At 40.3% G+C, this 27,718-nt stretch overlaps 1 protein-coding gene across 1 annotated transcript in view; it reads left to right on the plus strand.

The window, feature by feature from the left end:
• The first annotated feature begins 533 nt into the window (after nt 1–533).
• EXD2 (exonuclease 3'-5' domain containing 2) overlaps nt 534–27,718 on the plus strand; it is a 47,459-nt gene continuing 20,274 nt past the window's right edge. Inside the window, 3 exon segments of the mRNA XM_021004758.2 lie at nt 534–642; nt 11,750–12,113; nt 26,812–27,068. Of these exon segments, the coding sequence (XP_020860417.1) occupies nt 11,784–12,113; nt 26,812–27,068 (587 nt within the window). The 5' untranslated portion in view covers nt 534–642; nt 11,750–11,783.

The following is a 27,718-nucleotide window of genomic DNA, read 5'->3' on the forward strand; positions in this document are numbered from 1 at the left end:
TCCTTGTACCTGGAGTTCCACATGCATGTTCATTTCTCTTGTAATAAATCCAGTTGCAATGCATGTCTCACACACCTGTGATTTTTTTTGGGGGGGTTAACAATATGCACCTATGTGTCTAGATACCTGTGTATCTATATTTATATTCATAACCACATCTATATATCTATGTCTATATCGCTGTATATCTATGTCTATATATTTATGTCTATACCTATGTCTATATCTCTATGTCTATGTTTATATTTCTACCTCTAAGTGTACATCTATGTATAATAAAGCCAAGATCATAAACTAGCTTTTAAACCTTAGCAGCAATCTTTTCAAGCGTCTTCTCCCTGAAAAGAAAGCCCGCATCAGAAAAATCTGTGCGTTTGTACTTAAAGCCCCAACTTAAGCTCTTCCTGTAGGTCACGGCACGCGGACTGCACGGCGAGGCGGGAGCGTTGCCGTACAACATGGCGCCGCCCAAGGGCGCGGAAGATGCGCCGTAAGTACCGCCTCCGTCGCCCCGCCTCTCTCCCGAAGCCGGCCAGCGGAAGTGGTTGCAGCCGGAGCGGATGCCGGGGGGAGGCACGCGGAGGCAGAGGTTCCAGCTGTCCCGCCACAAGTCAGCCTGACGTCTCGGCGCGCTTCCTACCGGTAGGTGACTGCGGTCTGGAGCCCGCGCCGGCCGCAGCCCGCTGTGTGGGAGGAGACAGGGGATGGGAGGGCCGCGGGCCGGCCGCCTGGAGGGGGACCCGGCCCGCCCTTGGGGAGGGCTCCCTCCCTCCAGTCCGCCGCGGTACCTCGCCTGCCTGGGACGGTCACCGGACATCTGTGCCCCCGGCCCGCATCCCGCCCCTGGCCGGGGGGGCGGGGCTTCTCGAACACCTGGAGTACTCCGCCCCTGCCTGGTGCGCGGGGCGTCCCGTGCCAGGGGTGTGCCCTCTCTATCCCCCCGCATCCCTCACTCACACGTTAACCACCCGTGTCTGCCGAATCTCCTGGATCCCCCCTCCCCCCAGCTTAGGAAGGGACACGGGATACTCGAACACCTGGAGTCATCTGTAACTAGGACATAGGGAGTTCTGTTCCAGAGGTGCACCTTGTTCTTTCTTCTGCGCCCCGCGCTCACACATTCACCATTCACGTCTCCCAAATCTGGTTCTTTTTTTTCCCCAAGTCCGGGGAGGGAAGCTGGGTCCTCCGACTCCTGGAGTCGTTTCTACCTGCCAGGGATCAGGTCATCTACACTTGGGATGAGCTCGGGAATTCATGTTCCAGAGGGGTACCCTGTCCATTCCCTCGTGCCCCTCATTCACACAACACTCCCGTCTATTTTTCCTGGATCTCCTGGATCTTTTCCCATGCCCTAGTCTTCATGACTCCCTCCAGTTCTTGACCTAATTAAATAGCTGTATCTCGGCAGCGTTCCAGTTTGCCCTCCTAGCCCAGATTCGATGTTGTTGCTCATTTTAAGTATTCCTCACTCCATTATCCTTGGGAAAGAGAACCGTCTGTGTACCCATTTCCACATGCTGGCATCCCGTACGTCTTTATGCTGTATTTTCAGGGGATAGAAAAGTGGGCATTTTATACATGATTTATGCCTATTTTTTATACACTTTGGGAAATGACAGAAAATTCCGATAGGCTATAAGCTCCTCTGTGGAATCGGGACTTTGTAATTGTTTAAGGTTTGTTGATTGACCGCTATGTAATAATCATAAGTACATTTTAAAGGGGCACTGAATTTAGAGCCAGAGGGCCCAGGTTCATATCCTTGGCTCTGCCACTTTGATAGTTCTTTTGCTTTGGGCACTCATTAGGCTCTCATTTCTCTGACAGTCAATTTTCTCATGTGTGAAGTGAAAGGGTTAGACTAAATAACTTCCAAAGTCTCCTTTAGTTATAAAAACTAAATAATAATTCTAATTACTAAGCAAGTAATTGGAATTTTTGTGTCATTGGTGTTTTTGTCAATTCTGGTGAAAAGTGGATAGAGCACCGGCACTGAAGTCAGGAGGACCTGAGTTCAAATTCGTCCTCAGACCAAACACTTGGCACTTACTGGTTGTGTGACCATGGGCAAGTCACTTAACCCCAATTGCCTTTAAAGAAGAAAGAAAGAAAAAAAACTGGTGAAAAGATTTGGAACTTCTCAAAGGGGAAAATAGTAACTGTGATTTAAGTATAGCTAAACAAGGCATACGAATAATTTTAATTTGGGATATGTAACAGAGATAGCTTTCTCTCATACCCCAGTGAAAAGACAAACAGATTTAGGGTCAAAAGGTTCAAATCCTGACTCTGCCATCCCATAGACTGTGATTTTGGGCCTGTCACACTTTGGACCTCACTTTCCTCAACTGTAAAATGAAGGCGTTGAAACATGATACTTAGCTCCCTTCCAGTTCCAAACTTATGATCCTATGATTATCTTTTTTTTTCAATTAACAAGCATTTATTTTCTCTTCCATCCATCTTCATTGAAAAGAAAAAAAAAAAGAAAAACAAAACCGTTTTTAACAGATACTCAGAGTCAAGCAAAACAAATTCCCACATTGTCCTCATTCACACATTATGCTTCCTTCTTAAGCTTGTAAATATAACCTTTGTTAGGAGGTGGATAGTTATCCTTTGATTTTTTTACCAATAGTCTTTTGCTCTCCTTTCCTCATTCAGCATCACTGCATACAGGTGTTCTCATGTTTCTATAAATTCTTTGAAAAAACATTTTATTGGTGCTCTTTTTGCACATCATTGTTCTTTCCCAGAGACTGTCCTTTCTCCCTCCCCCATCCCCCAATTGAAAGCTCCTTTGGATCAAAGAAATACAGTAAAGCAAAACAACTCTACATATTGGTCTGCTTGACCATATAAGCCTCATTCCTAAGATATAGTATTCTACCACTTATGTTGTGAGTGAGACGATCTTGTGATAGTGAGTAAATTACTGTTCTGAAGGCTAAATTAGTCACTAGATGGATCCAAGTTTTGAAGTCCAAGTTGTTTTCTTTGTGTTTTTCGTGGAAATTTTTCTTCAGGCTCAACCTACTTTCATCTAGTTCATACTGGTCTTACCAAAGTTCTCTGCATTCTTCCTTTTTCATAAAACAAAGTAATGTTCCATTATATTTATATAGTTTGTTGAGCACATTTTCCCAGTTTTTTTATTATTGCAAGTAATCTCTCTGAATATTTTTGTTAATAGATATATTTTCTTGCTGTTGGTAACCTCATTGTGGCATATTTTCAGTAGTGGGATCTTTGAATCAAAGCTTATAAAATTTAGTAACTTTTTCTTAGAAAATTCCCAATTATTTTCTGGATACACTCACAGCAACAGTGAATAAATGTGTTGGTCTTCTTACAATGTATTTTCCCTTTTTTTTTTTTTTACAAGCTTTGCTAATTTGTTTGATGTAAGGGATACTTCTGAGATGAATTTAATAAGTTCAGATTCAATAAGGATAAAACTGAAGTACTATACTTCAGAGAGTCAATTGTACAAAAAATTGGCTACAGGAAGCATAGCTAGAAAACAATTTATGTGAACAAAATCTGGGGGATTCAGAGGACTTAAAACTCAAGGAGTCTGCTGTGGCATAGCTACTAAAGGAGTTAATGTGAGAGAAAAAGGTGTTAGTGATCTTAATCAATCAGGTATTTATTAAGCACCAACAGGGTGCCAGGCACTGTGCTATAGGCTTTGGAATAAAAACAAAGAATCAAACAACCCCTACTCTAAATGAGCTGGCGAGGAATTGTGTCAATCGTTAAGAATTTATTGAGAACTTGCTGTGTGATGGGCACTGTCCTAGAGATACAAAAACAAAAATGAAACAACCCTTTCCCTCAAGGAGTTTACCAATCTAGGCAGGGAAGAATGTTATTAAGAAGGCTAGTTTGATTGGACTGTAGGATCCATGAGAGGGAGTAATTAGTCTTGGAAGGGTAGTTTGGGCCAGATCATGAAGGGCTTTAAATGTTGTAAACGGTGGAGTTTATACTAGATCCTGGAGGTTACATGGTCACGTACATGTGTTTTAGGAAAATCAGAATGGAACATGGTGAAGGATGTATTGATGAGAGGAGAGACTTAAGGTAGGGAGGCCACTTGAGAGGCTATTGCTTCCCGGTAAGAGGGGGTAGATGAGGAGCTAGGCTCAGAGTAGACCACAAGAATAGTATGAAATACTTTGTGAAATGTGCTGCTGAAATCTAGATATACTATATTTGTGTCACTTCCCTTATCTTCCATTCTGGTAACCCTGTCAGAAAAGGAAATGAAGTTAGTCCATTATTATTTATTCTTTTTAAAAATTCTGAACTTAAAAAAACAAATAAGATTATTTCCATATTCAAAACAGAACAGGAAGCTGAGTCTATAATTAAGTACAGTTTGCTTTTCAAGTATATAATAAATTGAACATCTTATTTTCTTTTTCTAAATTAAAAAATATTTTCAGTCAGCAAAAAAAACCTCACCTCCATTCTCTAATTGAGAAAGAAAAACAAAATCCCTATTTAAAAAAAAAACACGACTAGGCAAAACAGATCTCTGCATTTGCCAGAGTAAATAAATAAGTAAATAAAAATCTTACCCTGTACTCTTGAGTCTTTTTTAATCTTTCTATCAGGAAATAGCATCTTTTATCATAATACTCTGGATTTGTACTTGGTCATAACACTGATCAGTTTCTAAGTCTTTCTAAATTATTTCTCTTTGCAATATTATTGTAATTGGATAAATTGTTCTGCTAATTTCATTTTGTATCAGTTCATGCCAGCTTTCTTTGAAATCATCCCCTTCATCTTTTCTTATAGCACAATAGGATTGCATCACACTGATATTCCACAACTTATTCAACCACTCCTCAGTTTTCAGGTCTTCGTCACTACAAAAAGATCTGCAGTGTTTTTGTTTTTTGTTTTTTTTTTTTAACATATAGGTACTTTCTTTCTTTGATTTTTTTTGAGATTTAGGCTGAGGCATGGTCTCACCAGATCAAAAGGCATGTGTAATTGAGTGACTTTTTAGGGACAATTCCAAATTATTTTTCATAATGGCCATTCAGAATCTCCATTCACAGTTTTAGTATGTCTATTTTCCTGAAGCCTCTCTAGTATTTGTCGTTCTCCTTTCTAGTATCCTTTGCCAGGGGTGTGAGTTAGAACTTCATAGTTGTTTTAGCTTGTAGTTCTCTAATTATTAATGACCTGGAGCATTTAAAAAAGAATGGCTAACTCACTTGAATTTCTTCCCTTAAGAACTTCCTTTTCAAGGGCAGCTAGGTGTTGCAGTGGATAGAGCACCAGCCCTGAAGTCAGGAGGACCTGAGTTCAAATGTGGTCTCAGACCAAACACTTGATACTTACTAGCTGTGTGACCCTGGGCAAGTCACTTAACCCCAATCGCCTCAAAACAAAACAAAAACAAGCAAAAAAAAAAAAAAGAACTGCCCCTTCATATCCTTGGCCCATTTATTTATTTATTATTTATGAAGTCGTGCTGACTCTTAGTGATAATTGTTTTCCTTTGAAAATGCTCAGAAAGGGAGTCAAAAGTCAAGCTCACAAGCCTGTAGTTTGAAGATACCTCCCTTCCCCTCTCCACTTTTTTTTTTTTAAACAATTAGGACATTTGTAATTCCCGGGCCTGGGGCACTACTTTCATTCTGATTTTGGCTCAGCAGTCATGTTCTCCAGTTCTTTTAGAGTTTTGGGATGTTTGGGGCTGTTTTGGTGTTTTGGCCTGTGAATCTGGTAACTTGATCTCATTGAAGTCAGATGTAGGTTTTCCTTCTAGCATTTAGTACAGTCCCCGACACAGAGTAGGTACTTCATTGGGACAATTAGTTGGTTGATTGATTCTTAAGATCTTCTTCCTTATTTTAGGTTTCAACCTGATCTTAACCATTTTTGATTTAACTTTACCAAATCAAAGATCGTTCTTGGTAGGGAAAACTACTGCTAAATAAGAGTTGAGTAGTTGTATCTTCTTTTTGTCATCCGCTATCATCCCCAACTCTTGTCTTTTATTTGATCTTCCTTTTTTTCCCTATGTAGCTAAAAAGTCTCTTTATTATACTTGGCGTTCATCAACTTATACTGAATTTTAGCCCTCCTGACATTTTTCTAATAAATCTGTGCCACCTTTTTTGTATTCTTTCTCCATTACCACCCTACATTTCTGTCTTCTATATGGATTTTTAAAATCTAAGTTGTTAATGAGTCGTCTGCCTCTTTAGGTTTTATACAGCCATCATTTACCATTATACTTTGTCCATTGAACCTTTCCTCATAGCAAAGAAGAGTTAAAACCAATTGCTGCAGCAACCATAACTGATAAGAGTATGCAACATTTCTGTACCTGTAGTCATTCCCTTATCGACAGAAAGATGGGAAGTGCTCTCTTAGACATTTGGTTTGGCCTCTATAGTTCCTCAGAGATTGGTTGTTTTCATTTACATTGTTGTAGTTAATAGTATATGCTCTTCTTCCAGTTTTGCTCATTTTACTTTTCATCAGTTCGTACAAGTCTTCCCATGCTTCTATGAATTCCTTATAGTTTTTTCTCTTATGGTTCAGTATATTCGTATATTATACTTTGTTTAACTGTATCCTAGTTGAAGGATGCTTATTTCATTTCCATGTAATCATTTGTTTTATTACTCTTGGCTCTTAGCTACATAGAGGTGTATCCTGAGCATGGTGTGACCCTTATTCTTGATCTCTAGCTTGTTCACCTTCAACCTGCCTTCATGCTGAAAGGTCTGAAGTTCTCAGAGTGGGGCCACCATAACGTGTTGTGCTAGGGTTGTCTCTGTTGAGAAGTCCAGGGGAAGGGAAGCCTCCACTTCTACTGCTTTGCTACTATGTACCTCTATTCCCAACTGGTATGCTTACCATTTATTTAAAAAATCAGTCACCATAATACCGTTAACACAAAACATTTACTAAACAGTAATAATCATAACATTTACTCGGTAGAAGGCAAGTGCAGTAATGATTATATCAGTCTGTGCATAAACTTGGGTTACTTTCCCATCCTTTCTGTGGATGAGAGTGAACACACATGATGCCCATGGTTAGTCATTGACAACTATGTTCTTGACAGTAACTTCTGAACCTTTCTTTATTCTCTTGAGTATATCTATACTAGAGATCATGGGACCTTAATATTACTTTTGTGATTCCAAACTAATCATTTTTGAGCTTTTTCTCTGTATGAAGGATTCACCAGATTTCCCTTTCTGATCTTCTGCCACCTCTCATTAAAGTACTCATATTCAAATTTGCTTTCATGCACTATATAGGTGGAATAATGTGATTTCTTTTTTTTTTATTTTTTGCTTGACTAAACATCTTTCTTTCTCTCCCTTCCTTTTCTTTTTTCCTAATTAATTAATTTATTTTTAGTTTTCAACATTCACTTCCACAAGATTTTGAATTCCATATATTCTCCTTATCTAGTCCCTCCCCCCACTGCAAGATGGCATGCATTCTGAATAACCCTTCCCCTAATCTGCCCTCCCTTCTATCTCTCTCCCCTTCTCTTATTCCCTTCCCCTTCAGTTTTCCTGTAGGGCAGGATAGATTTCTGTACCCCATTTCCTGTATGTCTTATTTCCCAGTTGCATGTGAAAACAATTTTTTTAACATTTGTTTTTAAAAGTTTGGGTTGCAAATTTTCTCCCTTCCTCCTTCCCACCCACCCTCATTGAGAAGGCAAGCAACGCCATACAGGTTATACATGTGTAGTCATGCAAAACACTTCCATAGTGGTCATGTTGTGAAAAACTTAAGTTTATTTCCCCTAATTCTATCTCACCCCTCATTTATTCTATTCTGTCTTTTGACCCTATCCCTCCTTAGAAGTGTTTGCTTTTGATTATCCCCTCCCCCAAACTGCCCTCCCCTCTATCATCCCCCTGCTCTCTTGTCTTCTTTCCCCTCTATTTTCCTGTAGGGTAAGACAGATTTCCGTACCTCATTGAGTGTATATGTTATTCCCTCCTTAAGCCAAATCCTATGAGAATAAGATTCACTCATTCCCTCTCACCTTTCTCTGTTTCCCCTCCACTGTAAGAGCCTTTTCTTTTCTGTTTTATGTGAGATAATTTACCTTTCTCCTTCTCCCAATATAATCCCCTCTCATCCCTTAATTTTATTCTCCAGATAGCACCCCTTCACCGTGAACTTACCCTGTGCCTTCTATCTATCTATCTATCTATCTATCTATCTATCTATCTATCTATCTATCTAATCTATCTATCTATCTACATACATATAATTTTTTCCTCTCCAACTACCCTAATACTGACAAAGGTCGCATGAGTTAAATGTCATCTTTCCATATAGGAATGTAAACACTTCAACCTTAACAAGTCCCTTATGATTTCTCTTTCCTGTTTACCTCTTCATGTTTCTTCTTGAGTCTTGTATTTGAAAGCCAAATTTTCTATTCAGCCCTGGTCTTTTTATCAAGAATGCTTGAAAGTCCTCTATTTCACTGCATCTCCATTTTTTTCTTCTGAAGGATTATATGCAGTTTTGCTGGGTAGGTGATTCTTGGTTGTAATCCTATCTCCTTTGACCTCTGGAATATTATATTCCAAGTCCTCCGGTCCCTTAATGTAGAAGCTGCTAAATCTTGTGTTATCCTGATTGTGTTTCTACAATACTTGAATTGTTTCTTTCTGACTGCTTGCAATATTTTCTCCTTGACCTGGGAACTCTGGAATTTGGCTATAATATTCCTAGGAGTTTTCCTTTGAGAATCTCTTTCAGGAGATAATCAGTGTATTCCTTCCATTTCTATTTTGCTCTCTGGTTCTAGAATATTGGGGCAATTTTCCTTGATAATTTCTTGAAAGATGATGTCTAAGCTCTTTTTTTGAACATGGCTTTCAGATAATCCAGTAATTTTTAAATTATCTCTCCTGATCTATTTTCCAGGACAGTTGTTTTTCCAATGATATAATTTCACAGTTTTCTATTTTTTCATTCTTTTGGTTTTGTTTTACAGTGTCTTGATTTCTCATAAAGTCATTAGCTTCCAATTGCTCCATTCTGATTTTTAAGGAATATTTTCTTCAGTAAGCTTTTGGACTTCCAGTTTTGCTTTTGGAGGCATTCTTCTTCTCATTGGCTTTTTGGACCTCTTTTGCCATTTGGGTTAGGCTATTTTTTAAGGTGTTATTTTCTTCAGTATATTTTTGGGTCTCCTTTAGCAAGCTATTGACTAGTTTTTCATGATTTTCTTGTATCACTATCATTTCTCTTCCCAGTTTTTCCTCTACTTCTCTTACTTGCTTCTCAAAATCTTTTTGAGCTTTTACATGGCCTGGGACCAATTCAGATTTTTCTTGGAGGCTTTGGATGTAGGAGCTTTGTCTTTGTTGTCTTCTGGTTGTATGTTTTTTTTGTTAGTTTGTTTGTTTTTGTTTTTGCTAGGCAGTGGGGTTAAGTGACTTGCCCAGGGTCACTCAGCTAGTAAGTAAGGTGTCTGGTCTGAGACTGGATTTGAACTCAGGTCCTCCTGACTCCAGGACTGGTGCTCTATCCACTGTGCCACCTAGCTGCCCCCTGGTTTTGTCATCAAAGAAAGATTCTGTGGTCTCACTTTTTTTTTTTTGTACAGTTTGCTCATGATCCCAGCCAATTACTTGAGTTATAAAGTCTTTGTTAAGGTAGGGGTCTGCTTCCAGTGTGGAGAATGTACTGCCTCAAGCTTGGGGGGGTTTGTGTAGCTGTTTTCAGAGATACTTCTAGGGACTTATAAGTTTTCTCTTCTTCCATGGTGGTATGATCAAGGGTGAGTTGTTTACTCCTTTCCTGGCCTGTGCTCTGGTCTGTGAGTGACCACAAGCACTCTTTTCTGCCTTGGAACTATGAAGAGGATTTACTCTGCACTGCCACTATAAGCTCCACCATGCCAGCTCTCCTTTTCACCCCAGGATTGCCACCCAGAACTGTGACCCAGATCCAAGCACAGGCAAAGCAAGAGAATCCTGCCTCAGCATCAGAAAAGAGATCCCTGCAATCCCCCTGTGATAAGCCACTCAATTCCCCCTCAGTCTGTGGGCAGGAAGCTCCAGAAGGAGCTGCTGCCCCAGGCCAAGCTGGAGGACTGGAGCTGGGACTGAGCTTCTCTCTCACCTTGGTCACAGACTTTTCCTACTGACTTTCTAAGTTGTCTTTGGCGTTTGTGGATTGAGAAGTCTGGAAACCGCCATAGCTGCCAGTGATTCAGTCCTCTGAGGGTTGCTCCAGGTTCGCTGAGGCCTGTTTTGCCTGTACGCCCACGCTAAACTGTGTTCCTCTCCCCACCTGGCTTGATATATACCTTTCTGGTCAACCATCCAAGTTGTCTTGGGCTGGAAATTTGTTTCACTCTGTCTTTTTGTGGGTTCTGCTGCTTTAGAATTTGTTTTGAGCCATTTTGTACAAGTATTTGGAGGGGTTTAGGAGAGAGCTCAAGCAAGTCACTGCTTTTACTCTGCCATCTTGGCTCTGTCCTGGGATATGTGATTTCAAAGAGAACACGTAGGTCCCCTCCTTTGTTTCTTCTTGATCTAACCCATTATATCTTCCCACCTGACCCCAAATGCCTATGATCCCTTTTAATTAGGGCTACAAACTTTTATGCCGCTAATCTCCTTTGAGAGCAGGAGAGATTTTCAGTTTTTTCTTTGTGTCTACTCTGCTTAGCACAAAGTCAGATATAGTAATAAATGGTTGATTAGTCTGAGATAGAATTAGAGTGGGGGGACTGAGGCTCTAACCAGAATGCTAGAAGCACTTATAGGTAGAAACAGTGAAGCTTAGCACCTAGTTAGTAAGAATAATTATGTAAAATTGGATGAAAGCTTCTTTGTACAGCTTCTGCTCCTATGGTATCTTTCCAGCTGCTTCATTGTATAAAAGGTCTCTCTTTCCTTTTGACACAAGGTGGTTCTCCCTGGCCCCCCCCCCCCCCCCCCCGGCTGCATATCACAAAGTCAGAAGTTTCTTCTTTGTCCTTTAACTGAATTCATCTCATAGTTGATTTGACACTGCTTTTCATGCTGGGGGTATGCCTGGTTTATGGTTGTGAAATTTTCCCTAGATGACAAAATTACAGTTCTGACCAGAATTATATTAAGGTTTAAAATGCAAATACCTAGCAGTGGTCCCATTGACTGCAGCTCATCCCCTGATCAATATTATTGTTGTGGTTAGTTTAAATTTGTGGGGAACTTTAAAAATACTTTCATCTACATCATGTCATTTAATTTTTACAGATATGTAGTGACAACACTGCATTTGGAGTCAGGTGATGTGTTCAGATCTTTGCCCTTTTACTCACTATTGTGTGAATTGGGGCAAGTCACTTAACCTCAGTGACACTAAGTTTTTAATCTACAAAATGAAGAGATTGAACTAGGTGATCTCCAAAGCATCTTCCACTCTGGATTCTGTGATTTATGATATAATAACATTTCCTATTTTGAAGGCACTGGGTAATTGAAGTGAGTGAATGGTGGACAGGGGAGGGGAGTATACCACCAATGGTGGGATAGGAAAGGCTAAAGAAGAAGAAGAAGACCAACATTAACTACTTGATAATTTTGTCTAATACAGACCCTGGTTACCATCAGCTTTGGGTGGTCAAAGAAGAAAATGTTTTTTGTTGTAGGTATTCAGGCCCAGTTTAGAGGAAATGATTCCTTCAAGTATGCTGTCATTTTTGTTCTCTTTTTTCCCGTTTGTTTTGCAGTGTGGGGTGGTAAGGAGTGGCAGGAGACAAGAAGATGCCCAAACACAATATAGTTGCTATGGCGGTGGCCACCCTTCTGGGCACAGCAGTGGGAGGCCTGATCATATGGAGAGTTTTCCGACGTTGGAGGGGCAAAACCAGCTGTGCCAGAGAGGAGCAGGAAGGAGCTGACAGCCAAGAACTGGCCTCAGTGAAACCAGACCCCCTGTTGTCATCCTTGGTTGTTCCTAATGTCTCACGAGTGGAAAGGATCCTTGGAGAGAAGGTGGTGACTGTGTCTGAACGAGAGGAATGGGAAGAAGTTGAGTCTTTACTCAGGAAGGAGTTGGAACAGTGTCCAGTCCTTGGAATTGACTGTGAGTGGGTAAGTGATAAAGCAAAAAGAAAAAAAGCCCAGCCTTCCAATCCCCCACAACTTCCCTTTCTAACTAGTCTTTTCAGAGAGTAGATGAATAAGATTAGAGGGAAGCTAACATTGGATTTAGACCGAAATGGGTTCTTAGCGGAGTAGTTAGCTACTAGTCACTTACCTAGTATCTACATAGGTACAGTGATTAATATAGTAGGAAATCAAATCACTGAAGACACTCAGCCGTCCGGAGGATGGCCAGGCCTGGGAAGTAAGCAGAAAGCATCTAAGTAAAACCAAAACAGGTTTAATTCAGTAGATATTTGTATGTGTGCTATGTGGGAGGTACTATATTTCTTTTTTTTTAATAAGGCAATTGGGGTTAAGTGACTTGCCCAGGGTCACACAGCTAGTAAGTGTCAAGTGTTTGGTCTGAGGCCAGATTTGAACTCAGGTCCTCCTCATTTCAGGGCTGGTGCTCTATCCACTGCACCACCTGGCTGCCTCAAGGTACTGTATTTCTTGATGAGCCATTTAGGCTTATTCAGAAATGATTTACTGTTCCTCTATTAAAAACTGTAACGCACTTTTATTTGTTTTTGTGGAACCATGAGTAAGAATTTTGGCATCTGGAGTAAATTCAATTCAGCTGCTAGAGGTGGGCAGAGAAGGAGTGTTTCAATTATTACTACTCTTATATGGTTCGGGTATATTGGAGAAAGAGGTAATAAGAATTTAGAAAGTTGAACTAGGAGCCTTGGCTGTTTTAGAGAGCAGGGTTTGGGATGGAGAAAAAAAACTGTTAGCTGAGTACTGGACGAGGGCAGCTAGGTGGTGCAGTGGATAGCATGCTGGGTCTGGAGTCAGGAAGACTAATCAAATCTGGCCTCAGACACTTACTAGCTGTGGGACCCTGGGCAAGTCACTTAATTCTGTTTGCCTCAGTTTCTTCATCTGTAAAATGAGCTGGAGAAGGAAATGGCAAACCACTCTAGTGGTTTCTTTGCTAAGAAAACTCCAAATGTGGGGTCATGGAGAGTCAGACATGAATGAAACGACTGAATAATGACACCAAACTTTTTGTGGAAGAGAGAGTGTGACCTGGAGATCTGTAGGTGGCAGCAGCAAGAATCTGGATAGGATGAATGAACTTCAAGGAGGTGAGGTGGTTGCTGATGATGGTGGCAGAAGAAGTGACAGGGAAGCACAATAAGTGTGTCAACTCTTCTTGGCCCTGTGAGTCAGGGGGCATGGGATGGTGCAAGGGATGTAGTATCTTCAGGAAAAAGCTAGGTTTCCCAGATCCTAAGAAGATGGGAGGAATATGGAAAGAAGAGCTCTAGGGTCATAGATCTGGAAAATCATCTAATCCACTTCCCTCATTTTAGAGTGAGATTAAATGACTTGTCTGAGGTCACATAGGTCACATGGAAGAAGCAGGATTTGAATTCAGGCCCTTTGATTCTAGATGCACCGCAGCACAGCAGAGGAGGGTTCTCAGAGGGTACAATGGAAAGGAAGGGCAGAGGAGGATGGGCACTGGGGAGGGTTAGGACTCAGGTTACTGTTTGGGCAAGGTGGTGGAGAGTGACCCCCAGGGAGCTAGAAGCAAGGTGCCTTCTTGCCTCTTCAGCCCAGCTTGTAGCAGAGGCACAAGCCCCCAGGCAGGTGATTGATGGGGATGAGGCTAAAGAGGGCAACCACAGTCAGTCCTGCTGGAGAGGGGACCTGTAGCTATGGGCCGGTACCTCAGGTTAAAAATTAGAGTGAAATGGAATGGATATTCCCTATTCCACCCAACAGCTAACAAAGGGAACTCTTCTTACTAGGCAAGGGAAGGCCATTCACAGCAGGGAAAGGATGTGGCATTGATTGAGCTGGGCACAGTGTGGGTCAGAAGCAAGGGGGGCTTTTAAACCTAGGGCACCAGGAAGCTATGTCAAATGCTTGAATCTTTAGTGACCTGGGCCACTGAAATCTTTAGGACTGTTGTAGCTTCTAAGGAAAGGAATTAGCTTAGCCCACGTGGCTGACATCTCCCCTACCATGTCACAGGACGCTGAAGGTGTGGCAGCTTAGGAAGACACCTGCTGCCGGCTGGTGTTGACTGCACAGCCCTGTTATCTGGGAGTTAGCCCCCGTGGGCCCAGGCTGGTTGTGGCTCAGGGTTTGCCCAGCCCACAGTGGATTAGAAACAGCAAATAGAAGGGGCAGAGAGGGGAAGTTGTGTTAGAGGCAACTGCATTGGAAGCACTAAACGATTGACAGCTTGACAGTCTGGCAGTGAAGAAAAGAAAAAAAAACAACCTATAAAAAGCCGAGGCAACAACTTAAATGGCGTGGCAGTCTAGATGGATTTGTTACTGGAGCAGACAGCCTTCTATTTTGGTAGCTGTTGAGGGCAGCACAGGACAGGAATGGGTGATACCGTGGGTAATCAAGAAAATAATAGCAGCTGTCATATTGGTGTTCTACAAGTTACATTCTGTTAAATGTAATCTATTTTAGAGACGGGATTATGTAATTTATTTTAGAAAGATTCTCATTAAAATGGGCAAATTTTTAAAAAAAATTGGTGTTTCAAGAGATATTAGAAGAATTGACTGGGGAAGAATGTCTTTCCTGACTAGGGGTAAATGAGGTAAAGATTGTAAGGAGTTGTTGATTTTAAGATAACACACTTAAGTTACTATTGTGTATATTTCTTAGTAGTCATCACTAATTGAAGGAAGCCAGGATAATCCAAAATAACACATAATTTTAAAAAAGTAACTTCTATTTGATTTTAGAATGTGGAATACAAGGTAACCAAAAGTCTTAAGTATAGTTTTAAGATTTAATAGCTGCAGTAAGATTTTTGAGACATCCTGTATAAGTCTGTTATGCTTTAGGAATTAATTTCATACTGAACAGTAAAGTCATATTGAAAAAACTTCATTCTGAAAGATATTGGAAAGTCTTCTTTCTGTCCTACAACATTTTGAATCCCTTCCTTTTCAGCTTCTACTCTTTATTCAGCCTCCTCATGTCCATATTAGAAGAGAAACTTTAACTCTTGGACAGATAACAGGGCAGCTTAGTTTAAGGCTAATAGTTTCTTCCTTTCTCTTATACACCCTGGAGTACAAGAATAAGAATCAAAGGTTTGAGTATCAAAAGGATGGAGATGAGTGTTACATGTGATGGAAAAGTCTAAATGGTCTTTTTTGTCAGCAAGTACTGCAGTGTGTATGTACAGTGCAACAGAGGATGTAATCAATCAATAAATAAACATTTGGGAATACAAAAAGAGGCAAAAGACAGTCTTTAAACTCAGCACCTTGAGATACTGTGCAAACAAATATATGCAAAGTAAGACAAATGCATGATGAATAGGAAATAATTAAGAGAGGGAAGGCACTAGAATTAAAGAGAATTGGGGAAGGCTTCCTTTAGAAAGTGGGATTTTAGCTGAGACTTAAAGGGAACCAGAGAGGTCAGTAGTCAGAGTACAGAATGTAGGCACGGGGGACAGCCAGAGAGAATACGTTCAGAGCCGTTAGATGGAATGGTTTGTTCAAGGAACAGCCAGGGGGCCAGTGTCACCATCGGAGAGTAAGGTGTAAGAAGACTGGAAAGGTGGGAGGGGACTAGGTTATGAAGGACTTTGTGTTGTCTTTTAAAAATTTTTTTTAGTATTTTATTTTTCCCCAGTTACATGTAAAAATAATTTTTAACATTTGTTTTTAAAACTTTGAGTTCCAAATTCTCTCCTTTCTCCCTCCCCTCTCTCATTGAGAAGGGAAATAATTCAATATAGGTTATACATGTGTAGTCATGTAAAACATTTCCATATTAATTATGTTGTGAAAGAAAACAGACAAAAAGAAACCCTCAAGAAAAATAAAGAAAGTAAAAAAGTATGCTTCAATCTATTCAGACACCATCAGTTCTTTCTGTGAGGATGGATAGCATTTTTCATCATAAGTCCTTCAGAGTTATCTTGGATCGTTGTGTTGCTTAGAATAGCTGAGTCATTCATGGCGTAATTATCTTATAATATTGCTGTTACTTTGTAACACAGTACATTTCACTTTGCATCAGCTCATGCAAGTCTTAGCCTTTTTCTGAGAGCATCCTGCTCATCATTTTTTTAAATATAAATTTATTTATTTTTAGTTTTCAACATTCACTCCCACAAGTTTTTGAATTCCAAATTTTCACCCCATCTCCCCCTCCCCCACCCCAAGATGGCATGCATTCTGAATATCCCTTCCCCTAGTCTGTCCTCTCTTCTATCTCTCTCCCCTTCTCTTATCCCCTTCCCCTTCTATTTTCCTGTAGGGCAGGATAGACTTCTGTACCCCATTTCCTGTATTTCTTATTTCCCAGTAGCATGTGAAAACATTTTTTTTAACATATGTTTTTAAAACTTTAGGTTTCAAATTTTCTCTCTTCCTCCCTCCCCACCCACCCTCATTGAAAAGGCAAGCAACTCAATATAGGTTGTACATGTGCAGTTATGCAAAACATGTCCATAGTAGACATGTTGTGAAAAACTAACTCTATTTCCCTTAATCCTATCCTGCCCTCCCATTTATTCTATTCTTTCTTTTGACCCTGTCCCTCCTCAGAAGTATTTGCTTCTGATTACCCCTTTCCCAATCTGCCCTCCTCTCTATCATCCCCCTGCTCTCTTGTCCCCTTCTCCCCTATTTTCCTGTAGGGTAAGACAGATTTCCATACCCAATTGAATGTGTATGTTATTCCTCCTTAAGCCAAATCCTATGAGAATAAGATTCACTCATTCCCTCTCACCTTCCCCCGTTTCCCCTCCACTGTAAGAGACTTTTCTTTTCTGTTTTTTTTTGTGAGATAATTTACCCCATTCTACCTCTCCCTTTCTTCTTCTCTGAGTATAATCCTCTCTCATCCCTTAATTTTATTCTCCAGATATGACCCCTTAATCTTCAACTCACCCTGTGCCCTCTATCTATCTATCTACATATACATACATATAATTTTTTTCCTCCAACTACCCTAATACTGACAAAGGTCTCATGAGTTATAAATATCATCTTTCCATGCAGGAATGTAAACAGTTCAACCTTAATAAGTCTCTTACTATTTCTCTTTCCTGTTTACCTCTTCATGTTCCACTGGAGTCCTGTATTTGAAAGTCAAATTTTCTATTCAGCTCTGGTCTTTTCATCAAGAATACTTGAAAGTCCTCTATTTCACTGAATGACCATTTTTTCCCCTGAAGGATTATACTCAGTTTTGCTGGGTAAGTGATTCTTGGTTGTAATCCTATCTCCTTTGCCCTCTGGAATATTATATTCTATGCCCTGCGGTCCTTTAATGTAGAAGCTGCTAAATCTTGTGTTATCCTGATTGTGTTTCCACAGTACTTGAACTGTTTCCTTCTGGCAGCTTGTAATATTTTCTCCTTGACCTGGGAACTCTGGAATTTGGCTGGAGTTTTCTTTTGGGGATCTCTTTCAGGAGGAGATTTGTGGATTCTTTCAATTTCTATTTTGCCCTCTGGTTCTAAAATATCAGGGCAGTTTTCCTTAATAATTTCTTGAAAGATGATGTCTAGGCTCTTTTTTTGATCATGGCTTTCAGAAAGTCCAATAATTTTTAAATTCTCTCTCCTGGATCTGTTTTCCAGGTCAGTTGTTTTTGCAATGAGATATTTCACATTGTTTTCTAATTTTTCATTCTTTTGTATTTGTTCTGCTGTGTTGTGATTTGTCATAAAGTCACTATCTTCCAATTGCTCTATTCTAATTTTCTTCAGTAAGCTTTTGGACTTCTTTTCATATGGCCAATTTTGCTTTTTAGGGCATTCTTCTCCGCCTTGGCTTTTTGGACCTCTTTTGCCATTTAGGTTAGGCTCTTTTTTAAGGTGTTATTTTCTTCAGTATATTTTTGGGTCTCCTTTAGCAAGCTGTTGACTTGTTTTTCATGATTTTCTTGCATCACTCTCATTTCTCTTCCCAGTTTTTCCTCTACTTCCCTTACTTGCTTCTCAAAATCCCTTTTGAGCTTTTCCAAGGCCTGGGACTGACTTGATATTTTTCTTGGAGGCTTTGGATGTAGGAGCTTTGACTTTGTTGTCTTCTTCTGGTTGTATATTTTGATCTTTTTCACCAAAGTAAGATTCTTTGGTCTGACTTTTTTTGCACCGCTTGCTCATGATCCCGGCCAGTTACTTGAGTTTTAAACTCTTTGTTAAGGTAAGAGTCTGCTTCCAATGTGGAGAGTGTACTGTCCCAAGCTTAGGGGGTTTGCACAGCTGTTTTCAGAGATACTCGTAGGGACCTGTAAATTTTCAGTTCTTCCGAGGTGGTATGATAAGGGGCGAGGTGTTTACTCCTTTCCTGGCCTGTGACCACAAGTACTCCTTTCTGTCCTGTAACTGTGAGGAAGGGTTCCTCTCCACAGCTACTTCAAGCTCCACCATGCCAGCACTCCTCCTCACCCCAGCACCGCAGCCCAGAACTGTGACCCAGATCCACACATGGGCAAAGCAAGAGATTCCTGCCTCAGCACTGGCAAAGAAATCCCTGCAATCCCTCTCTGATCAGCCACTGGATTCCCCCTCAGTCTGTGGGCCGGAAGCTCGGGAAGCAGCTGCTCCTCCCCCCCCCACCCTGGCTGCGCTCTTGGGGAATGGAGCTGAAACCCCACCTTCCTGTCTCAGTATTGACAGAAACAGCCTTTTCCCACTGACCTTCTAAGTGGTCTCTGTCATTTGTGGATTGAGGAGTCTGGAAACCTCCACAGCTGCCTTCAGTTCAGTCCTCTGAGGCCTGCTGCAGGTTCCCTGTGGCCTGCGTGCCCATGCTGTGCTGTGTCCGCGCAATACACCTTTCTGATCAATCATCCAGGTTGTCTTGGGCTGGACATTTGTTTCACTCTGTCTTTTGCGGGTTCTGCTGCTTCACAATTTGTTTAGAGCCGTTTTTTATGAGTATTTGGAGGGGTTTGGAGGAGAGCTCAAGCAAGTCGCTGCTTTCAGTCTGCCATCTTGACTCCGCCCCCTCATCATTTCTTATAGTACAATAGTATTCCATCATAATCACATACCATAACTTTTTTAGCCATTCCCCAATTTTTAAAAAATTTTATTAATTTATTTTGATTTATCAACAATCACTTCCATATGCTTTTGAGTTGAAAATTTTTCTCCCCCTTCCTCCCCCCACCCTCCCCAAGATGGTGTACAATCTGATATAGACTTTACATTTACATTGCTATTAAACATATTTTCACATTAGTGAAGTTGTAAGTAAAAATTAAAACCAATAGGAGGAACCATGAGAAAGAGGAAACAAAACTCAATGGAAGGTAAAAATGAGTGATAGCGATTCGACTTCCATAGTTCATTCTTTGGATGTGGGCAGCATTTTCCATCCCAAGGCCTCTGGAGATGTCTTAGATCCTCGTAATGCTGAGAAGGAGTTCAACAATCTTAGTCATTGCATAACGTGGCTGTTATTGTGTACAAAGTCCTCTTGGTTCTGCTCACTTCACTCAGCATCAGACCATATAAGTCTTTCCAGGCTTTTCTGAAGTCAGCCTGTTCATCATTTCTTATAGCACAATAGTATTCCATTACATTCATATACCACAACTTGCTCAGCCATTCCCCAGTTGATGGGCATCCTCTCAATTTCCAGTTCTTTGCCACCACAAAAAGAGCTGCTATGAATATTTTTGTACATGTGGGTCCTTTTCCCATTTGTTTAATCTCTTTGGGATATAGCCCTAGAAGTGCTATTGCTGGGTCAAAGGATATGCAAATTTTTGTAGCCAGCCATTCCCCAATTGATGGGCATCGCCTCAACTTCTCATTCTTTACCCCCAGAAAAGAGCTACTATGAATAGTTTTGTACATATTGGTTCTTTTCCTTTTTGGTTTTTTTTTTTTTATCTCTTTTGTGATACAGACACAGTCGTGGTATTGCTAGGTCAGAGGGTATGCCTGGTTTTACAGCCCTTTGGACATAGTTCGAATTTGTTTTATAGAATGGTTGAATCAGTTCACAACTCCACCAAGAGTAGCACAATAGTGTTGCATCATAATCACATACCATAATTTGTTCAGCCATTCCCTAATTGATGGACATGCCCTCAATTTCCAGTTCTGTGCCACTACAAAAGGAGCTGTTATGAATATTTTTGTACATATATGTCCTTTTCCTTTTTGTTTGCTCTACAGAAATAGTTGAATTGCTTTATAGAATGGTTGAATCTGTTGACAGCTCCACCAGCAGCGCACTAATGTCTCATTTTCCCCACGTCCCCAACAATATTTGTCATTTTCCTTTTTTTTCCTTTTAGCCAGTCTAATAAGTTTGAGGTAGTACCTCAGAATTGTTCTCCAACCAGTGTGGGTTAGAGCGTTTTTTTCACATGGCTATAGATAGCTTTGATTACTTCATTTGAAAACTGTTCATACCATAAATTTCATTTATTGCTTGGAGAATGGCTCTTATATTTTTATAAATTTGACTCAGTATGTTTGAGAAATGAGGTCTTTATCAGAGAAACTTGCTTCAAAATTTTTTTCACAGTTGCTATTGCCAATTGTTATTTCCCTCTATCCTATTTCCCCCCATTTATTCTATTTACTCTCTTATTTCATCCTGTGCCTCCTCAAAAGTGTTTTGCTTCTGACTACTGCCTTCCCCAATTTGCACTCCCTTGTATCACCACTCATACCCCTTCTCATATCCTCTTTTCCTTTTACTTTCCTGTAGGGTAAGATAGATTTCTGTACCCAATTGAGTGTGTGTATTGTTCCCACTTTAAGCCAGTTCTGATGAGAGTAAGGTTCCCTCTCTCCCCTTCACTTTCCCCTTTTTCCTCTCCACTGTAAAAGCTTTTTCTTGCCTCTTTTACCTGAGGTAATTTACTCATTCAACCTCTCCCTTTCCTTTTCTCCGAGTGCACTTCTCTGTCCTTAATTTTATTTTTTTAGATATCATCCTTTCATATTCCACTCACACCCATGCCCTCTGGCTATCTATACTCCTTTTTACCGCCCTAATAATGAGAAAGTTCTTATGAGTTATAAGTATCATCTTCCCATATAGGAATGTAAACAGTTAAACATTATTAAGTCCCTTATGATTTCCCTTTCCTGTTTATCTTTTTATGCTTCTCTTGAGTCTTGTATTTGCAATTCAGATTTTCTGTTCAACTGTGGTCTTTTCATCAAGAATGCTTGAAAGTCCTCTATCTCATTGAATGTCCATTTTTCCCTCTGAAGGATTGTACTCAGTTTTGCTGAGTAGTGACTCTTGGTTGTAATCCTAGCTCCTTTGCCCTTTGGAATATCATATTCCAAGTCCTGCAGTCCTTTAATGTAGAAGCTGCTAAATTTTGCGTTATCCTGACTGTGGCTCTATGATATTTTGTTTTTGGCTGCTTGCAATATTTTCTCCTTGACCTAGGAGCTCTGGAATTTGTCTGTAATATTCCTGGGAGTTTTCATTTGGGGATCACTTTTAGGAGGTGATTGGTGGATTCCTTCCATTTCTGTTTTACCCTCTGATTCTGGAATATCAGGGCAGTTTTCCTTGATAATCTCTTGAAAGGTGATATCTAAGCTCTTTTTTGGGTCATAGCTTTCAGGTAGTCCAATAATTTTTAAATTTTCTCTCCTGGATCTGTTTTCCAGGTCATTTTTTTTTCTGGTGAGATATTTCATTGTCTTCTATTTTTCATTCTTTTGGTTTTGTTTTATTATTTCTTTATTTCTCATAAAGTCATTAGCTTCTGTTTGCTTAATTCTAATTTTTTTTTTTAGGCAGTTGGGGTTCAGTGATTTGCCCAGCGTCACACAGCTAGTAAGTGTCAAGTGTCTGGTCTGAGATTGGATTTGAACTCGGGTCCTCCTGACTCCAGGGCCAGTGCTTTATCCACCTACTTGCCCCTATTCAGTTCTAATTTTTAAGAAAATATTTTCTTCAGTGAGCTTTTGTATTTCCTTTTCCATTTGGCCAATTCTACTTTTTAAGTAGTTTTCTTCAATGAATTTTTGTGCATCTTTTTCCATTTGGCCAGTTTTGCTTTTTAAGGCATTCTTCTCCTCATTTGCTTTTTGTATCTCTTTTACCATTTGGCCTAAACTGTTTTTTAAGGTGTTATTTTGTTCATTATTTTTTTGTTTCTCATTTATGAAGCTCTTGACCCATTTTTCATGATTTTCTTGCATCAGTCTCATTTCTCTTCCCAGTTTTTCCTCTGCCTCTCTTACTTGATTTTCAAAATCCTTCTTGAGCTCTTCCATGGCCTGAGACCAATTCATATTTTTCTTTGAGGCTTTGGATGTAGGAGCTTTGACTTTGTTATCTTCTTCTGAGTGTGTGTTTTGTTTTTCCTCATCACCATAGTAACTTTCCATGGTCAGAATTTTTTTCTGTTGTTTGTTCATTTTTCCAGCCGATTTTATGATTTTTAACTCTTTGTTAAAGTAGGGCTCTGCTTCCAGTGTGGAGGTGTACTGTTCCAAGCTTCAGAGGTTTTGTGCAGCTGTTTTCAGAGATACTTCTAGGGACCTGTAAGTTTTCAGTTCTTCCAAGGTGGTATGATCTAAGGAGAGTCATGTGTACTCCTTTTCTGGCCTGTGCATGGCCACAAGTACTCTTTTCTGCCCTAGAACTATGACAAGGATACCCGCTCCACTACAAAATTCTCCCCTCTTCTCTCCCCCAGCCCTTGTCCCCCAAGCTCTGGTGTGTTAGTGCCCCTCCTCCCCTGGGACTGTCACCCAGGACTGGGACCTGGATCTGAGTGTGGGCAAAGCAACAGAGTTCTGTCTCAGTGCTAATAAAGAGACCCCTGCAATCTCTTTCTGACCAGTTGTTCAACCCCCTTACCGTCTGTGAGGTAAGAGCTCTGGAAGCAGCTGCTGCCGCTGTTGATTCAGTGGCTTCCAAGGAGTGCTTCTGGTTTTCTGGGTCTGTGTCTGTGCTAGACTGTGTTCCACTCTCACACAGGTGTGACAGACCTTTTGCACCTTCTGACCCTCTGTGTTGTCTTTGGTTGGAAAATTATTTCACCTGTCCTTTTGTAGGTTCTGCTGCTCTAGGAATTATTTCATGGTATTACGTTTCATGGTGTTTGGAGGGGTTTGGAGAAGAGCTCAGGTGAGTTTGCTGCCTTTTCTCCACCATCTTGGCTCTGCTGTGAAGGACTTTGAATGTAAAACAAAGCATTTTGTACTAGCTCCTAGAAACTTTAGGGAGTCACCAGAGTTTATTGAGTAGGAGCTAAGAAAGTAATTAGAGTTCTTTTTTTGGGGGGGGGTTGAGGCAGTCGGTGTTAAGTGACTTGCCTAAGGTCACACAGCTAGTAAGTGTCAAGTGTGTGAGGCCAAATTTGAACTCAGGGAGCAGCTAGGTGGCGCAGCTGATAGAACACCGGCCCTGAAATCAGGAGGACCTGAGTTCAAATCTGGCGTGAGACCAAACACTTGACACTTACTAGCTGTGTGACCCTGGCAAGTCACTTAACTCCAATTGCCTTAAAAAAAAATACCAGATTTGAAATCAGGTCCTACTGACTCCCAGGCTGGAGCTCTATCTACTGTGCCACCTAGCTGCTCCTAATTGGAGTTCTTCAGGGACCGTCAGTAACCTTGCAAGGACAAGTGAAATTTACCTAGAAGAGGGTGAAATTCTACAAGATGTTATTGGAAAGCTGAGAGAAACCTGTGCTAATTGCTGAATACTAACAGCACTCCTGGTACTGCAGAGTACGTAGGCTAGATGTACCCTTTGTCCCTGACTGCATCAGCACAAAGCGAATACAAATTCAGCAAAAGTAATGTGTTCAAAAGATTGCTAACCAGGCAGACAAATGGACCATTCTGTTGTCATGTTAACCTTTTTGGCTGGGTGGTGCAGTGGAAAGTTCCTGGATTTGGAGTCAGAAAACTTAGGTTCAAATCCTTCTATTTAGCTAAGTTTCCATCCTCAGCATTATCCTTCTTCACTCCTTGCTCTCTCCCACTTTGTATGTCCTACTAGTTGCCAAGTGTTGTTAATTCTGCCTTTATGATACCTTTTACATTTATCCCCATCTCTCCATTTCCATAGCCACTATTCTAGATTAGGCCTTATACTACTGTAATAGTTTCTTTTTTTAAAAAAAATTTTATTACTATCTTTTTTTAAAAATCACCTATGTTTCTCCTAATTTCTCTCCCTCTCCCAGAGAACTATCGCATGTAACAAAGAATATTTTTAAAGGAGAAGAGGAAAATTGATTGATCAGTACATTGAAAAAGTCTGAAAACACATGCATTGTTCCATGCCCATGGACCTTCCACCTCTGTAAGAGCGTGGGAAAGGGAGGTGTTGCCTCATTCCTTCTTTGGGGGGCGTGCTTGTTCTTTGTAATTCTGCAACATTCACTTAAAAAAAAACACTTTTAATTGATATCCTTTGATTTTTTGCAACTCCAGGATTTCTGCTGCTATCTCTCTCCCTCCACCTCCCAGAATCATCCATATAACTTTTTTTTTGTTTAAAGAAAAAGAGGTGGAAGGGAAAATAATCAGGAAAACTGATCAACACATCGAAACAGTCTGACGATATATGCAGTTTTCATACCCATGGAACTTCTGCAAAGGAGTAGAGTTGGGTGTTTTCTTATATAGTATCTTCTTTGGAGCCAGGCTTGTTCCTTACTATTTTACAATATTCACTTTTTATTGTTTTATGGTCATTCTTTCCATTTACATTGCTGTCATCGTATATATAATTTTCTTGTCGCCTTTTCTTCGTAAAACTTCATTTAAGTCTTTGTGTGTTTCTTGGTATTCATGATGTTTATCATTTCTTAGAACACCATAATAATCCATTACATTCACATACCACCCTTTGTTTATCCATTGCTCAATCAATGGGCATTTGCTTTGTTAACATCTAGTTCCTCTGCAACAGCTTTCTGTTTTGTCTCCCTGTCTCCAGTCTCTACCTTCTCTAATCTGTACCAGATCAACATCCCTGTAGCACAGATCAGAAAGTGCTACTTCCCTGCTCAGGACACTTCTCCAGGATCAAATGCAAACCACTCTGACATCTAAAGCCCCTCCCAATCTCACTCTTTCTAGACTTCTTCAGGTACTCTGTAAACTAACCTCCTTGTTTTTCACAGGACACGTTTTATCTCACGCCTTGATACCTTGGCCCAAGCTGTCCCCCGTTCCTGGAATGTACTCCCGCTTCCCCTTCCCCTTCAAGTCTCTAGCCCCCTACAAAGATCCAGTCAAGAGCCACTCCCACATCTTCCCCCAGCTCTTAGTGTCTCCTCTCACCAAAAACAAAACAAAGCCCTAATATTAATTAATTAATACTTAATAAGTGTACATGTTGTTACCTCCGCCCTTCCCTCCAGTCAGGTGTAAGCTCTTTGAGAGCAGGGCCTGTTTTATTTTTAATCTTTGTATCTCTGCCACCTAACACATTGTCTGGTATATAGGTGCTGAATAAATGTTTGTTCCACTGAAATCCTGGATGCGCTATTTATGAGCTGTGTGATCCTGAGTAATTTTGTCCTCAGCCTCAGTTTCCTTATTTCTATAAAGAGGGGGTTGTACTAGAGTAGATCTCTAAGATCCCTCCTTTTAACTCCAAATCCTACCTTAGCTTAGAAGATGGCTTAAGAGCCTTCCTCATATTTTACCCTCTGCTGCCATCAAGTGGCTGTTCAGAGTAACAAACTTTAAAAACTGGACTCTTCCTGCTGCTTAAAGACCAAGTCATTACAGACAGCTTCTTGACCGTAGACCCAAAAGTAGTTTGTTTCAGAGGTTAAAATATGGAGTTCATAGGATCATGAAATTTGGTTTCTTTGAGGTCATATAGGTCAGTCCCTTCATTTTTCAAAGTAAACTGAGGTTTAGAGAGATTAAGTGACTTGCCCAGAGACACAGAGCTGGTAAATGCCAGAAGCAAGATTTGAACTCAGGTCTCCTAGCTACAGTTCCAGCGTTCTATACATTCTATGCTATATTGCCATCTTTACTTTTTAATGAATATAAACCAACTAAAATGAGCATTTTCACGTATACAGTAGGGCAAGAAAAGAAGGATTGTACATGAAACTTTGAATCTCTGTCATGTACAGCTTGCTTATATATGAGCTTACATAGCTCGTATCATAAACTCAGCATTTAACTTTCAAAGTAGTCCTGCTTGTCTTTGATTCCTTTTCTTCTCTTCTATGAATTATAAAAAATACTTCATTGTCCCTTTTTAATTTTTTTAAAGCCCTATCCCTAGTCCCTTCTTTCTACCCCTTCCCTCTCAAAGAAAAAAGAAAAGAAAACAAAAACAAAATCATTATAACAAATATGCATAGTCAAGCAAACAAATTTCTCATATTGTTGGTATCCAAAACTCTCTCATTCTGTGTCTTGTTTTTGAGTACTTGAAAGGCTGTCATAGATAATGAGTAGACTTTTTTTTTGCTTGGCTCCCAAAGCAAAAGTTTGGAGTCCAAATTTGAATACATGGAATTTTTGTCTTGGAGCACCTTTGTCTAGGATATTGTCTCAAATGGCAAGCAGAGTTTAGTAGCTGAGGCTCATTTAACTTTTTCCTCCTCAACAGTTAAGTGATCTGCATAGAAAGCAGAAAGTAGACTGTCTTCTCTGTGTACTTAGTGTTATACTGGAGTGATCATTATATCCTGGCTTTCTCTGTTGCAGGTGAATATAAAAGGCAAAGCTAGCCCTGTTTCACTCCTACAAATGGCATCCCTAACAGGCCGCTGCATCTTACTTCGTCTTCCTAAGCTGATCTCTGGTAAAGCAGCACTCCCCCAAACCTTATTGGATATATTGGAAGACAGAAGAATCTTAAAGGTTGGCGTTGGGTGTCGGGAAGATGCCAGCAAGTTGCTTCAGGACTATGATCTCACTGTTAGAGGGTGTCTTGACCTCCGAAATCTAGCAGTGAAACAGAGGTATATGTACTTGTGTTTGCTGCTATTCCTGTGTATAGTCAGGGGGACAGGTGTATAAGCAGAAGCAATGGTATTTTGAAGATGATTGCTGGAAGATCTGAAAATCTCTTTTTTAAAATTAATTAATTTTTAATTTTCAGTGTTCACTTTCACAAGATTCCCAAATTTTCTCCCCCGTCTCCCCCCCACCCCAAGATGGTGTGTATTCTGAATACCTCTTCTCCCAATCTGCCCTCCCTTCTATCATCCTCCTCCCCTTCTCTTATCCCCTTCCCCTTCTATTTTCCTGTAAGGCAGAATAGAATTCTATACCCCATTTCTTGTATATCTTATTTTTCAGTTGCATGTAAAAACAGGTTTTAACATTAGTTTTTAAAACTTTGATTTCCAAATTCTCTCCCTTCCTCCCTCCCCACCCACCTTCATTGAGAAGGTAGGCAATTCGATACAGGTTATACATGTGTAGTCATGCAGAACACTTCCATAATAGTCATGTTATGAAAAACTAACTATATTTCCTTCCGTCCTATCCTGCCCCCCCCCCCATTTTTTCTATTCTCTCCTTTCAGAATAGAAATTCTCCTGTTTCCAGAATAGGAATATTCTATCTGTCCGTCCTCAAAAATGTTTGGTTCTGATTACCCCTTCCT

The sequence above is a fragment of the Phascolarctos cinereus genome, unplaced genomic scaffold (assembly GCF_003287225.1).
Source record: "Phascolarctos cinereus isolate Bilbo 61053 unplaced genomic scaffold, phaCin_HiC Scaffold_3;HRSCAF=262, whole genome shotgun sequence".
Lineage (NCBI taxonomy): Eukaryota > Metazoa > Chordata > Mammalia > Diprotodontia > Phascolarctidae > Phascolarctos > Phascolarctos cinereus.